This window comes from Engraulis encrasicolus, chromosome 12, assembly GCF_034702125.1.
Source record: "Engraulis encrasicolus isolate BLACKSEA-1 chromosome 12, IST_EnEncr_1.0, whole genome shotgun sequence".
In the NCBI taxonomy this organism is placed as follows: domain Eukaryota; kingdom Metazoa; phylum Chordata; class Actinopteri; order Clupeiformes; family Engraulidae; genus Engraulis; species Engraulis encrasicolus.
The window spans coordinates 5505396-5520359 of NC_085868.1; the positions used below are offsets into that span (position 1 = coordinate 5505396).

Sequence of the window (14964 nt, forward strand, 5' to 3'; positions counted from 1 at the left end):
AGTACGCAGACAAAAAGGCACTATGATTGGTCGTCTCGCTACTTCCTTGTTCTGTTCTTGTGGCAGCGCAATGCCAGTAGTTTGCGAGATCTGTATTCTGTTAAAAACTTATTTAATGCCTTGTGTGTAAATGTGTGTAAATACACGAAGCTACAAGCTAAGTAACAAACATCAGTTGAACACTCGTGGCACAATGCCAGCGGTTTTACTAGGCTACCGTTCCTCCACCGAATGTAAACACACATCGGCAGAATCAACTGTCTTTACATGCTTGCATTTTCTGCTCGTGAAAACAGACTGGGTATGTCAAATAATGATACCAGTGCATTACCAGTGCATTGCCTTTGCAATTTGTGTGAAAATACCTAGCTAACCGGGATAGAAAGCAACATTGCTTAATAATGACCGCAGTTCTTACAATGTAGCGAAAGTAGCCTAATCGCGCAATTTCAAATGTGGCTCGCGACGAGACCTCGGACCTCGCAGAACTCGCAGATGCATGAATACAATGTTGGTTCGTGGCCACTCCCACGCGAGTTTTGACGAGCGCAGTTGCAGAAGTCTAATCTGACCTTTAGCCTGCCGACGCCCCAGCATTAGAACATAAAAATAGACCAAAGCCCCCCAATGGCAACACCCCCCACTAGGGGTGTGAATCACAGCCTCCATGACGATACGATTCAATATCGATATCTTATTATTCAATGTGATACGATTATTTTCGATACTTAAGAATGCCCCACGATATGATACAATACGATTCGACTTTTTTCCAATTACTTTTCCACTTATATTATGGAGCACGGACATTGAGCAGGGGACAGCGAATCCTGAATACTGAAAGGGACACTGTGTGAGATTTTTAGTTGTTTATTTCCAGAATTCATGCTGCCCATTCACTAATGTTACCTTTTTCATGAATACTTACCACCAGCATCAAATTCTAAGTATTCATTATGATTGGAAAAATTGCACTTTTCATACATGAAAAGGGGGATCTTCTCCATGGTCCGCCATTTTGAATTTCCAAAAATAGCCATTTTTAGCTGCAAAAATGACTGTACTTGGACCATACTAGGAAATATGTGTTTAATACTTACTAAACTTTCATGTAAAGATCAAATTTGGCAATTGGCAGCTCACTTTCAATAAGCAGCATAGTTGCAGTACCTTTTTTGACCATTTCCTGCACAGTGTCCCTTTAAAAATGCCCCACGATACGATGCAATTCAATTCAATCGTCATGATAAATCGATACATTTAGATTATTATTTACTCTACTATGAACTTGATATGGCTTAGATATGGCCTGGTCTCATCTTGCTTTTGGTCATAGCAAACGATTTGGGTTGTTGCTGTTACCATCACTACTCCTGTACTACTAATATAACATGGATATGGCTCACATTTCACATTGAGTTTGCATTGAACTTCTGATAAATAATGTGATTCTAGTCTGACATGGCGGTAGCTGTGATGCACCTTCAGCAGTCCATGTTTGTGTTGTAATTTTTTGTAATCTTGAGCAAGGTCACCTTCAGTTAGCTCACCTGAAGACGATTGACCCTTGAAGGTCCCATTAAGTTCATCACCTAGATGAACCTGACCTTGAGAAATTGGACCTTTAGAAGTTAGACCTTGAAAGAGGTCACCTTGAGAGCAGTCACCTTGATAGAGGTTACCCTGAAAAAGCTGACCTTGATAAAGTTGACTTTGCGTTGTCTGACCTTGAGAAAGCTGTGTAGCTCCTCCTCTGCCTGGAATACCTCCACATCCAGGAAGAGCTTCAGACGGTGGTCCACGGCCTCATAGTCCTCACATAAAAGGTCAAAGGGTACTGGCGAACAACAACAGGGAGGGAACAAATATAACATTCTTATAATTTTATGACATTAATGGCATATAATATTAATGACAACATCAAATTATATTTTATTTAGGTAGAGGGGACAATTTTTGGAGCAATGTGGGCATACATGTAGATGCCTTTTTTAGTGGCATTTCAGTCACTGATGAGGATGTAGGTCACCCACATCCTTTTCTTGGCAAGAGACAAAAAACAGTGACCTTCTGATCAAATGACCAACCTCCCTAACGCTGCCCCAAAGTGAGACTACTGGAGCAATATGCCGGGAATGCAGAGGAGATGCTGGGAAGAGTAGTTTACAGAGGGTGGACCTTGAGTTTGATCCTTTATTTCATGCAACAATCTCATGTGAATCCTGCTTCTTTCAAGTACTTCTACTGTATATAGTTCATATTCCGAAGCTGTAATGTTCTAACAGAGACATCAGGTGAGGCGTTTGGAGCTGGGTTAATCCATCTGACAGACCGTATCCGCCTCCGGGCATTATGTTTGACACCCCTTGTCTACATTTTTCAACTTAAAATCATTTGGCAGACAGAGAGGCCCTGCACATCAACACCTATGATGGTGTCATCTCATAATCCGACAGACTGGTTTCTTTTTCACACACATTGCTACATGCGGGTGATCTCCAGTATCTCCAAATCCAGCAGTAGTATATGACGTCATCATCATTTTCAAGAACCGGCTTGCGCATTCCTCATAGGATATGGGAAAACACCCCTATTGTTTCTTTCCCATTTCCTTGAAGTGATTGAGCTAAATGTACACATTCCTACATCTACTCTCTCATCTCACCATATAAAATATTCAACAGTGTGTTTTGACTAAGGGGCAAAGAATTTCGTATCGATTTCTTTTTAATAATTCTCAATTAATTTGCCATTCATGAAGCAGGTGCAAAAACAATAAAATAAAAGACCACCATGTCCAGCACAAACAACTGATGGGAAAATAATCCAAAATTAGCAAAATCTTCAAAAGCTCCCCTTTTTTCCAGTAAAAAAAACAACAACAAAAAAAACCCCTGCCGTATTGTGATTGTGCGTGTTAGGCTGCTTCTATTCCAATTCTAATCAGAGAAGCAAAACAAGAGATATTTTGTTTGGTATTTGAATAGATATTTAGTGTATTTCGGGCATTGGTCGGCTTCTTTGACTTCCACTGCCATGCATAGTCTGCTGTACGCTCTTTGGCTCTAATGAACTGCATCTATTAATAACAATACAATAACAATGCACCTCTGGAATCAAAGTCCCCCTCTGCAATCATATTAATATGAATAAACAGGCTGATGGGAGTACAATAGTCTATTGTGACAGGTGGACTGAGAGACCATAGTCTGTTGTTGTGGGTTAGGGAGCTGTGTGTGTGTGTGTGTGTGTGTGTGTGTGTGTGTGTGTGTGTGTGTGTGTGTGTGTGTGTGTGTGTGTGTGTGTGTGTGTGTGTGTGTGTGTGTGTGTGTGTGTGTGTGTGTGTGTGTGTGTGTTGATTGGTTCGGAGACAAGGCTGTGGGAAAACTTAATGACAGGGGAGAGGCAGAACAGTCCTTTGAACTTTATTGACAGCTTGTCAATCATCCAGTTACCATAAACTCCAATACAGTGGTTCTTAACTTTTCTTAGAGCACTATACGCACTAAAAATGATTCAAGTGAATAATTACAATGATTCTTGCTTGAGACATTAATCAACACCACAATGACTTTAAATGGGGACCAAAACATGTTTTAATTTGGCCTAATTATAATTTTCGCCAGGAGATCTTTGGTCACAACCTCAACACAAACTAAATTCTGCAGACCCCCTTCAATCTCTGGCGCACCTCAAGTTAAGAACCACTGTTCTAATACTATCTATGGCAACAGAAGTCTGTCTCGTTTCTGATGGAATGGCATCCAATCAGATGGCTGGTGATCCAGCAACCAAACAGCATTGGAGCATTGGAGTTTAAGAACACTTCACCTTTATGACGATTATGCTCTACAGTACAGGAAGAGACAATCAATATGGAGGAATGTTGACATTCACGCAAAACTTCCCAGCTGTCTGACATAGCGAATAGCTGCCACCTAGCTCCTATCCCCTTTTGCCACCAAAAGTGACTGTGGCCCTTCCTCTTATACCCCCCCCCTTTCCAATGACAAAACTCACCTGCTCCCCAGGTCCTGCATCGCCTCCACTGCCTTCCACCCCCACCCCGACCCCTGAGTGTCTCACCTGGGCATGCTCCGTCGGTCGTGTCCCCCTGAGTGAGCTGTGAGTCCTGTGTGACCTGCGGGACTCCGTAGCTGTAGCTTCCCCCCAGCTCCTGCTCGTCCTGGCTCTCTGATTGACAGCTGAGGTCCGTGTTGGTCTCTCCCGCTCCATCTGCCGTGTGGTAGCTGATAGGCTGAGAGGTGCTTTGATCGGCCCACCCGTAGTCCTCGTCGTCACGGCGATCCCGATCGCCAGGCTGCGATAGGCTGCTCGATGCCGTCAGGAAGGTTGTGTTTGGCTCGCCCGTGGCCAAGTGATCGCTGCCGGCCAATGAAGACTCACTCTGGCTCTGGAGGGGCCAATCAGAGCAAGGCAGTTAGCCACATGCCATATAGCAGTACAGTTCAGTGAAATACAAAAGTAACTGGAAATCCATGACAATGGAGAAGTACTTAACCCCTTAAGACACGGCATTATACATTAGCTGTTACCAGCATGGCAATGACCAAGTCGTAATGTATTACTAAAGGCCCCTTGCACTGTGATAGTAGTGTAGTACTATAGTAGTTAACTTTCAATGTCTATTACAGCGTGCCTCAGGAGGTACGGCGTGCATTAAGGGGTTATGAAAGCATCACAGAAACTACTGAAAGACTGCCGTGTCAATGAGAATTCATGACGATCAGAGGTGTCCAAAGTAAAAGTAAAAGTCACTTCATGGTATAAGTACAACACTAGCACAAGCTATTGCATGACTATTACACCATTTACTGCATTGTACCTAATGACATAGATAGACTGTGCTGTTACTGAAAAACAATAAAATCCTAACAAGGACCAACCACAAGCTTGAGCCAAGCAGCGCAGAGTCAGCTGATTGTAAAACACGTGTTGGAAGGAAACATACAGTTCTAAAAAACGGTATAACGTTCATACAGCATAATCAATAATAGCAGACAGAAAATCATTAGTATTACTATTATTAGGCTACACAGTTTTAATAAACATTAACATAATGCTGTTGGGTGGGGGGTACTGGCTTGCTTATGATGAGGTCAGGGGGGCATTTCATCACAGAGGGTTGAGAACCACTGGGCTAGATAGTTCTGTAAGAAAGACATGACTAAATATGTATATTAAGACCCATAAACACAACATACACTGGTGATTCGCGAAGGCTTCTTTGGTGTGTCGGTATCACTGAAGGAGAATCGCCTCTTTTCTCCACCCTCCTCTGCGTCACTGGGGATGGGTGTACTGCTTAAAGGAGCCGATTGGCCAGCCAGCTGGACCACATGATCACTGTTGCATTCTGGGCAATTCACACCACTTCCTGTTGAGTCTGAATGGTGAAGAGAAACACAGAAACAATGCTTACATCTCCACAGAAAATCTTTTCTATTTAATCTAGTCTCTTGGAATGAGAATCATGGAATTAGATTTAATAATGTGGCAATACCCCTAAAAAGCTATACTTACACTGCATAGATAATGAAATAATTATCAACAAAACATTTACAAATGTTTGTAATACAATGTCATCACAGCAGCCACAGCACAGTTGCATCCGTCCTGGACATCTGTCCTCCAAAGACCAGAAGGCTTGAAACCACTGGATACAGAAGTATTCAGCATGCAAACTAGAAATGTACAGGATTCAAGATCCGGTTCCGGATCCGGCAGGATAATAGGGTTTTTCAGACTATCCGGATCCGGCAGGATCTTAAGCAGTGGATCCGGTATCCGGCAGTTACCTAAAAATCAGGATCTGGGGCATCTCTACTTTTTACATAGCCTAGGCTTTTCAGTCAGTCTTTCACAACCCCAATCGCGGCATGGAGTGAAAGCCCTTTGGAAGTGGCCATTGAAGGCAGTGTGGCAGTAAGCCAATGAGTCTTAAAAATAGTTTGAGCCAACGTAATAAAAAGGGCCCACGTGTGCGAGTAGACTATATGTTTCAACCCTTTTGTAGGATCCGGTTCCGGATCCGGCAGGATCTTAAGCAGTGGATCCGGTATCCGGCAGGATCCTAAAAATCAGGATCCGGTGCATCTCTAATGCAAAGACACATAAAACGAACCCAATAGAAGTCAAATCCCACTCCAAAATGTTCATAAAGTGTTTACAAAGATTTTTTATGGGTAGTGTTACCTTTAATGTTTAGTTTTACAGCATTTATAGACTAAAGGAGTACCGTGCTGTGTTCTTGTATGTTTTTTGTATTATTATTTTCTTACTAAATGAATATACCTGTTTTAGTCGTGGCCTTTTCACGTAAATATTTGAACTGATTGTGAACCCCAAGCTTTGCGGTAAAAGAACTTGATGATTAATGGTCCCTGAACTGATGATCAACGGTTGATGAGGATGTTGATTAATAAGGTACGCAACTTTCTCTTTGCCATATAACAGTATGGATTAAAGAAGGCATCCAGTGATCCATGCTTTTCACCGCAACACATGATAATAGTTTTGGAAGGATTTAAGGGCGTGGCTGTTTCAATTGGATTAGTGATGTCAAATGATGTGGAATAACGATCCTCATTGACCTCCAGGTTTTTTACACTTTATTTCAGGTAAGTGCCTTAAGACACACTGACATCCAACCGTTGGTCTATTGGCGCTGCTGTAAATAAAAGAACAAATTGTTTTCTAACATCTGAACCTTTGATCCGATGACTCTCCTTCTTGTTTTGAACTTGGTCTTCTCCCATGACGCACCAGATAGTAAAGGAGTGGAGAGAAGACAAAACTTTAGGGATTTGCTTTTAGGGATACATGGGGAAAACTGCATTCAGAGCAAATGGGGGGGAAATGAAAACGAAAAACAAAACACACATCGGAAAACTTTGGAATGTTGCGTGCCATACAGTGTACTGGCCATCACATGTACACGCACACAAGCGCACACTTTATGCTGAGCTTTTATACCACCTTAAATTGCAAGATTTATCATCATTATCCTCTCATCCATATTTAAATGTCACACACACACACGCACACGCACACACACACACGCACATGCACACACACACACACACACACACACACACACGCACACGCACACGCACATGCACACCTCCCCCCCTTGTATTGCAATTTGGACTTCCGACTCCGGTTACGCAACGAAAAAAATGTATCTGAGTGGAACCTGGAAAAACACTGGCACATCCTTACTGATGACATCACATATCGGTGGATTGCATGCAGGGATGCATGCTTGGGCACAAACACAATCACAAACACACGCGCGCACACACACACACACACTTTATTCCTCCTCAGATGTGTTCAGGACAGGTGACTACAACACGTGCATACACACACACACACAGACACAGACACAGACACAGACACAGACACAGACACAGACACACACACACACACACACACACACACACACACACACACACACACACACACACACACACACAGACACAGACACAGACACACACACACACACACACCTTTCCCCCTCACACACTCCCTTTCCTAATCCTGAGCTGAGGTGAACACAATGCACACACTCTTCCAAGCAGAGATGCACACGAGTGGGGCGAGGTTGATGTTTGCGGAAAAATATGAAGCAGGGTGTGTGTGTGTGTGTGTGTGTGTGTGTGTGTGTGTGTGTGTGTGTGTGTGTGTGTGTGTGTGTGTGTGTGTGTGTGTGTGTGTGTGTGTGTGTGTGACGGAAGCTCATCTTCGCCTTACCTAAACAAATGGGCCTAATCTTGAAAGCGTGTACTGGCGGGGTCTGTGTGTGTGTGTGTGTGTGTGTGTGTGTGTGTGTGTGTGTGTGTGTGTGTGTGTGTGTGTGTGTGTGTGTGTGTGTGTGTGTGCAGCAGTAATCCAGCAAGCAAGTGGTAGCAGGCCGGCGTGTTGATATTTAAAGATGGATGAGAGGATAATGACAAGAAATCTTGCGATTTAAGGTGGCATAAAATAGCAGCATAAAGGAATATTGGCCCTGCAGGTCAGTACGCTCAAGACAGCTCAAACAGATATCAAACAGTAAGTCCTATTTAAACAGAATGGAATTTTCCATCGCAGATCGAAAGAAAATAAATACAGATAGAAAGATAAAGAGGCTGGAGGAAGAAATGTGTGCTAGGGAAATGTTCAATAGCAGTGAATGGACGTTTTACCGCCATTCAAAATTTCAGGCCTATTGTGCCACCACCAAACTTGCTATGATTTTACAAGGAGGTTATGTTAATACAAAGGAACAATAGTGCAAAAGCAGAGCGGGATTTTCGTGTGTGTGTGTGTGTGTGTGTGTGTGTGTGTGTGTGTGTGTGTGTGTGTGTGTGTGTGTGTGTGTGTGTGTGTGTGTGTGTGTGTGTGTGTGTGTGTGTGTGTGTGTGTGTGTGTGTGTGTGTGTGTGTGTGTGTGTGTGTGTGTGTGTGTGTGTGTGTGTGTGCGCTTGCGTTTGTGCGCACATACAAACGTGTCTTCGTGTGTGTGGTTCTTCTACCTATCTATCTTCTACCTTTAGAAAACAAGCATGGGCAATTGCGTTCCTGACATTTTTTTAATCCTCCTCCTTCTTCCCTTGCCTATCCGTCTGTCATCAACTCTAAAAGACAGGCACCTACACGTTGAATATGTCCGCCTCTCTATGTAGCGGTCTCTGACTCACCTTCGTGGCCTCTATGGCCTTCTCTCTCTCTCTCTCTCTCTCTCTCTCTCTCTCTCTCTCTCTCTCTCTCTCTCTCTCTCTCTCTCTCTCTCTCTCTCTCTCTCTCTCTCTCTCTCTCTCTCTCTCTCTCTCTCTCTCTCTCTCTCTCAATTAGTTACTGTTCTGTTGATACTGTTTGTATCACTGGTCGCTAAGCCTAATACATGCTTGTGTGCGTGTGCGTGTGCGTGTGTGTGTGTGTGTGTGTGTGTGTGTGTCCTGGCATGGGGCTCAACATGTCTAGGATGAGAGGGCATGGCTCGCTTTGTGGATGGCACAAAAGATGTCTACAATTTTTTTTACTTAATGTGAATGTGGTTGTGCGTTTGGTTGTGTGTGTGTGTGTGTGTGTGTGTGTGTGTGTGTGTGTGTGTGTGTGTGTGTGTGTGTGTGTGTGTGTGTGTGTGTGTGTGTGTGTGTGTGTGTGTGTGTACGCGTGTGTAGGAGGGAGAGATCATGCTCCTGGCTGCGGGAGGCCAATTCCATGCTAGCGTGTTGAGTCTGGCCCCAGTCAAATGGAAATTATAATAACTCAGGAGGGGCTGGCAATCAAGTTCATGCGTAATAGTGTGGGCGTGAGCTTTCTGGTAAGCTCTGCCACCTCTGGCATTCAAGAACAGTTTAACCAGGACAGAGGTTAGCAGTTCAAAGAGTTCGAAACTGTAGGCCTACACAGTCAACCTTAAAAAAAGTCATCTTGAAATAAAGATTCTGAGAGATAAAACTCTATTATCTATTCTATTACGTATTATCTCTATTATCTTTTATACTCTATTGCTACGATTGCGCTTGCCGCAGAGTGCGAATCTCGAAAGTTTGGATTTGGAAAAGTAGGCCTACCAAATGATTTCAATTTTCAAATAGATCAAGTAGGCCTACATTACAAATTACCATACATGTTAGTATCAACCTTTAGTAGGCCTATCACGCCATTTCAGCATCATGTCCAAGTGGGAAAGAAACAGCGACAAATAATAAATAGGCTAGTGGTGTCAACAATGATCGATCCGGCGATCCAATCCAATGCGGGGCATGGACAATCCAGAATCATTCCGGCAAGTTCCAGAATCGATCCGGCAATTTTTTTTATGTTTAAATTACTTCCATGGATATTTCGGGAGCAAATGGATGTTAAATTAAATAAAAGCACTTCAAAACATTGCAAGACTGATACAGACTGATACAGAAAACAGCCAATAAATTGTTTCTCAGTATCTGACTACTTGTTTTGCCTCATCATGACTGATTAAACATTTGCTTTGCTTTCAGTAGAAATGTAATACATTGCAATGCATTGTAGAATTGAATCGGATCGGATCGGATCGGATCGCATAGAATCGAATCGAATCGAATCGCTACCTCCCGAATCGTGATCGAATTGGATCGTGAGGGCAGTGCCAATCCACACCACTAAAATAGGCCTAAATAAGCTTTTTAACGTCAAGGCACAAAGTAGTCGGCTTCATTCTAAGAGTGCCAGAGTTTACCAAATTCAAACGACTGCAAAGCAATCTGTCTGGGCACAGCGAAAAGCACCTGTGCGGTCCACACGGCCGTCAGCAGAAAACGAATGAACCTCCCTTGCAATATGTCCGAGAACATCAGTAACACGCCGTAGCCTATGTCAAATGGCGCATTTCTCTAGCCTACTTGTTTCGAGCACCAAGTTTCAGTGTCATTGCCGCTAGTTTCTGACAAACCAAGTACTTGAGCTGCACAACGTGACACTATCATACACAACATGATGAAGCGACCCCTCACGTTTGACATCCTCGGGCCAAAGTGTCTCATAAGGGGGTAAGACTGTGAACATAGTGACACACACTTCACAGTGGTGTTGGTGAAAACGAAACGAAGTTGCCTCCCACGGCCCAAACACCTAATAATGCCGAAAATTGAATGCCCCCCTCAGTTGTCCTGGCTACAGAGCAACTGGCGCATTATCACTGCTTCATATTCGATGTACCAGCACTTGCATTGCACTTGCGCTGCACTTGTCTCACAACGCAATCAACTGCGTGCTCCAGGCCAAATAGTCAACTCTCCCACACAGGACACAGGAGGGAACAATTTGAAGAACGTGTTTCAGACGGACGGACGGACAGACATAGCCTACCCTCTTATAGAGATGTTGGGACGCATCTAAAAACTTGGATCCAACACGCGTAGTAGTAAAAAAGAGAGAAAATACTCAAAGGCTCCAGCTAACGCTGTTGAAAGATTGCTTGCCTCTTCCACTCTCCCTGGCCATCTGAATGAGAGGCTTTTATCAAACGTCATACCAAATCTTATTTAGGCCTACATAGACTAGTTTTGGTATTTATGTTTATATTTGATCTGGCAATTATTGTTTTTTTACTGTTTATTTGTTTATTTGTTGGATCCCCATTAAAATCAGTTCATAGTGTTAAAAATTACATTTGAAGATCATACAGAAAACAATACAATAACATATTACAATTACAATAGGCTATAAGCAAAATACATTCAAATCACACAATTTAATACAGCCTGCTAATAAATATAAATTTATCAATATAAACATCTACCCTTTTAAAAATAACTCTTTCCTAAAAATATCTTCACTTGTTTTTTAAAACTAGCTTTAGAACTAATTTGTGTGATAAAGGTTGGCATACTGTTCCATGCAGTGATCGCTCTGTATCCCACTGTTCTTTGTAGGGCATTGGTATTTGCACGGGGTACTACAAATGTCCCTGTCGTTGCAGACCTTGTATTATAAATATGGGAGTTAGACGTTTTACAGAATCTGTTATATTGTTTCAGAGGGGTTTTATTATTTAATATTGCCCATGTTGAGGTCAATAAAGAGGCCATTAATTTATCCTCAACTTTTAGCCAGTGTAAAGAAGAGTGCATATGTGTAATGCTGGTATATTGTGAGCATTGTAGAATTAGTCTTGCTGCCTTGTTTTGCACTACCTGAAGTTTGGCTAGATGTGTTGTACACGCATTAGACCATATTATGTTACAATACTCCATCTGACTCAGAACCAAGGCATGTATTACACTTTTCATTAATTCTTGTGTGATAGCATTCCTACATCTTCTAACCAATGCCAGGGCACAACTCATTTTATTCACTATTTTATCTATTTGTTTTGACCATGTCAATCTGCTGTCTAAAATTACACCCAGTAGTTTTGTTTCCTTTACTTGTTCAATAGGTATTTTGTTTATAGAGAGCTGAATCACTGGGTCATTTTTTAAAGAATAGTTAGATCCAAATAAAATACTTTTTGTTTTAGCTATATTTAGGACAAGTTTGTTCTGTTTCACCCAAGCTTCCACTTTTTGTAACACATCATTTAATGCCTCTGTTAGACCTGATGTGGACTTGGCAGAAGCATACACGGTTGTATCATCTGCATACATTGCAACCTTTGCATCTTTTATATCAAATGGAAGGTCATTAGTGAAGATGGAAAACATTAACGGTCCCAAACAACTTCCTTGAGGTACCCCGCATTCCACCTCTACTCCATCAGAAAAACAACCATTAAAGTAGACTCTCTGAGACCTTTTGGTCAGATAGCTTTTTACCCAGTGAATTGCCGATGGTTTGAAACCATAACATTGTAATTTAGAAAGAAGCAAGCCATGGTCAATTACATCAAAAGCTGCTGTGAAATCTAAAAGAACAGCGCCACAAATATTTTTGTTATCTATAGCTTGCAACCAATCGTCCGTCATTTGAGTCAGAGCTGTACAGGTAGAGTGCCCTTTCCTGTAAGCATGTTGGAACTCTGTCATCAAGTTGTTTTCTGAAAAATAATGCTGTATTTGATTGAATACTATCTTTTCAAAAACTTTGGCAAGGGCAGGCAACAAACTTATAGGTCTACAATTAGATGCTGCAAAAGTTGCCTTTTTGTCCTTAGGTAGTGGAATTATTTTAGCCTCCTTCCACTCCTGCGGAAAAACACCTTTCTTGAGGCTGGCATTGAAAATGTGACATATGGGAGCAGAAATGCAATTTACAGTCATTCTAAGTAGCTTACCATCTATGAAATCGTTGCCTGCCTGTTTGTCTTTACAGCATACTTGGATCACTCTACATACGGTGCTTTCCTCTACTTCACAAAACTCAAAGCCACTAGGTTTGCCTTTCATAAAATGCTTTATGTTCAGAATAGAGTTGCAATTACTGACTGGTAATTGGCTCTTTCTTATTGAACCCACTTTATTTATAAAATAATTGTTTAGATGATTGGCAATGTCTCTTGATTTAGTGATAAAATTCCCTGCATTCTCAATAAAAGTGGGTTGGGGAGATGCCTTTTTTCCCAATATACTATTTAATGTACTCCATAGTTTTTCCCATCATTATTGTATCTCATCAGCTGTGAAGCGAAATATTTCCTTTTTTTCTTTTAGAGACAAAATTCCTCAGTTTACAATAATTCCTTCTGTCAGACTCACTTTTTGTGTTGATTGATAGTTTCTTAGCCTGGTTCCTCCTGGACATGTATTTTTTCAACTCTTCATCGACCCAAGGTGCACCAAATGTTTTCACTGTCATTTTCCGGACAGGAGCATGAGAGTTAATTACTGTAACAAACTTGGACATGAACGTATTAAGTGCTACTTCTGGATCATTTTCTTTAAAAACATTGGACCAGTCTATCTTACTAGTATCATTCACAAAAGCCTCCTGAGAAAACCTTTTATAAGATCTTGCCAAAATAACCTTAGGCATGACTTTTGGTATGTATCCTTTCCTTGCAATGGCCACAACATTGTGATCACTGCAGCCGATTGGAATTGATATTGCCTTGGAGTAAATATCCATTCTGTTTATGTAAATATGATCAATGCAAGATCTAGTCTCTACACCTCTACTGTTAATACCTATCCTGGTCGGCTGATGCACTACCTGCTTCAGTCCACATATGTTGGCAATGTTAGTAAGCCTAAGTTTTAAAGAGCATTTAGATGATAACCAGTCTACATTCAAATCACCCGTTAAGATTACCTCTACATTCAAGTCACATACTTTGTCCAGCATGTTACTTAGAGCATCTATGTAGCTAATCTGTGCATTTGGTGGTCTGTAACAGCAGCCAACTAACATATCCTTCTGATGTGGTAAATGTCTTGTCTTGTTTGAGCCGCTCTGTTTGGATTACTTGAAGACTTTCCATGGATTATCCTGCATCGTCTCAGTGTCGTGAGTAACCTGGAACATAAGTCTATCATCAGAGGTGAGCTTAGTCACTTTTGACCGCGAGAGACTTTGTTTGGAAGGCTTAGGCTACATTTGCGCCACGCAACGTGAATTATTGAAACTGAAGACTTGATTTCTTCTATATGGATACTTTCGTTTGGTATAATTACGGACAGTGCAAAGAACTGATTTTTGTGACACTCTGACTTTTTTTTTTTTTGGAAGGAATATAACCGAAATAGTCCCGCCGCCGCGTGGGTTATGCTATTGATTTGTGGCACGCATGTGGGTGACATGATTGAAGTTGCATGTCATAGAACAGTCAAAGGAAATTGAAAATAGGTCATGTCATTTTTACAACAGTGGCATTGTTCCTCGGATGCTATACTTTACTGTTTTGCACCTAGGAAAAGTTTGACGCCATGCCGCTCACAGTGACCACATTATTGCTCATTATGTCGGCAAAGGGTATAGGCTACAACAGTAGGCTACCCTACTGTGGGCTATATTTTGGTCTTTTTGTAGGCTAGCCTACGTATCCCCTCATGAAACGGTATGCCTGCCGCGATTTCAGCACCATGGACAGTCACTCCACAGTCGGGCACCACATTTTACAGAATTTGCAACCCTGCTTGAATAGCATTTATACTAAAACTAGTTGGCCTAAAGTTACTAAATCATTTGGAAGTTGTTACAATGCCCTGTATGAGAAAAGCAGCACGAGTTACCGATAGTTGCGATTTCTATTATAGGCCTAAGGCAGGCCACGGCTGTTATATCATTAGTGATCGTCACCTCGCCTATGTAAAATTCCAGGCAAATAAAATTAGAACGTTCACCCATGGACTCGCCTGACGCAGTCGCCAGGTTATGGTAGAAAACCACATAAGCCACAACAAACAACAAAAATCGTTGTTTAACATCGTTTTTGGAGGGACTTGTGGATCGTGGGACGTGTGGATCATTTATTGAATACAGTGTGTACACATTGATCCAAGGTAGTGGTTAACCTGCGATATACACTTTAAAGAAT

General features: G+C 41.9%; 1 protein-coding gene across 1 annotated transcript in view; it reads right to left on the reverse strand.

Annotated features, from left to right (window-relative positions):
• stk11ip (serine/threonine kinase 11 interacting protein) overlaps positions 1 to 14964 on the reverse strand; it is a 77226-nt gene that overhangs the window by 21575 nt on the left and 40687 nt on the right. The window contains exons 19-21 of the mRNA XM_063211534.1: positions 5226 to 5407; positions 4087 to 4414; positions 1728 to 1837 (exon numbers count right to left, since the gene is read on the reverse strand). Of these exons, the coding sequence (XP_063067604.1) occupies positions 1728 to 1837; positions 4087 to 4414; positions 5226 to 5407 (620 nt within the window). The remainder of the gene's footprint in view (positions 1 to 1727; positions 1838 to 4086; positions 4415 to 5225; positions 5408 to 14964) is intronic.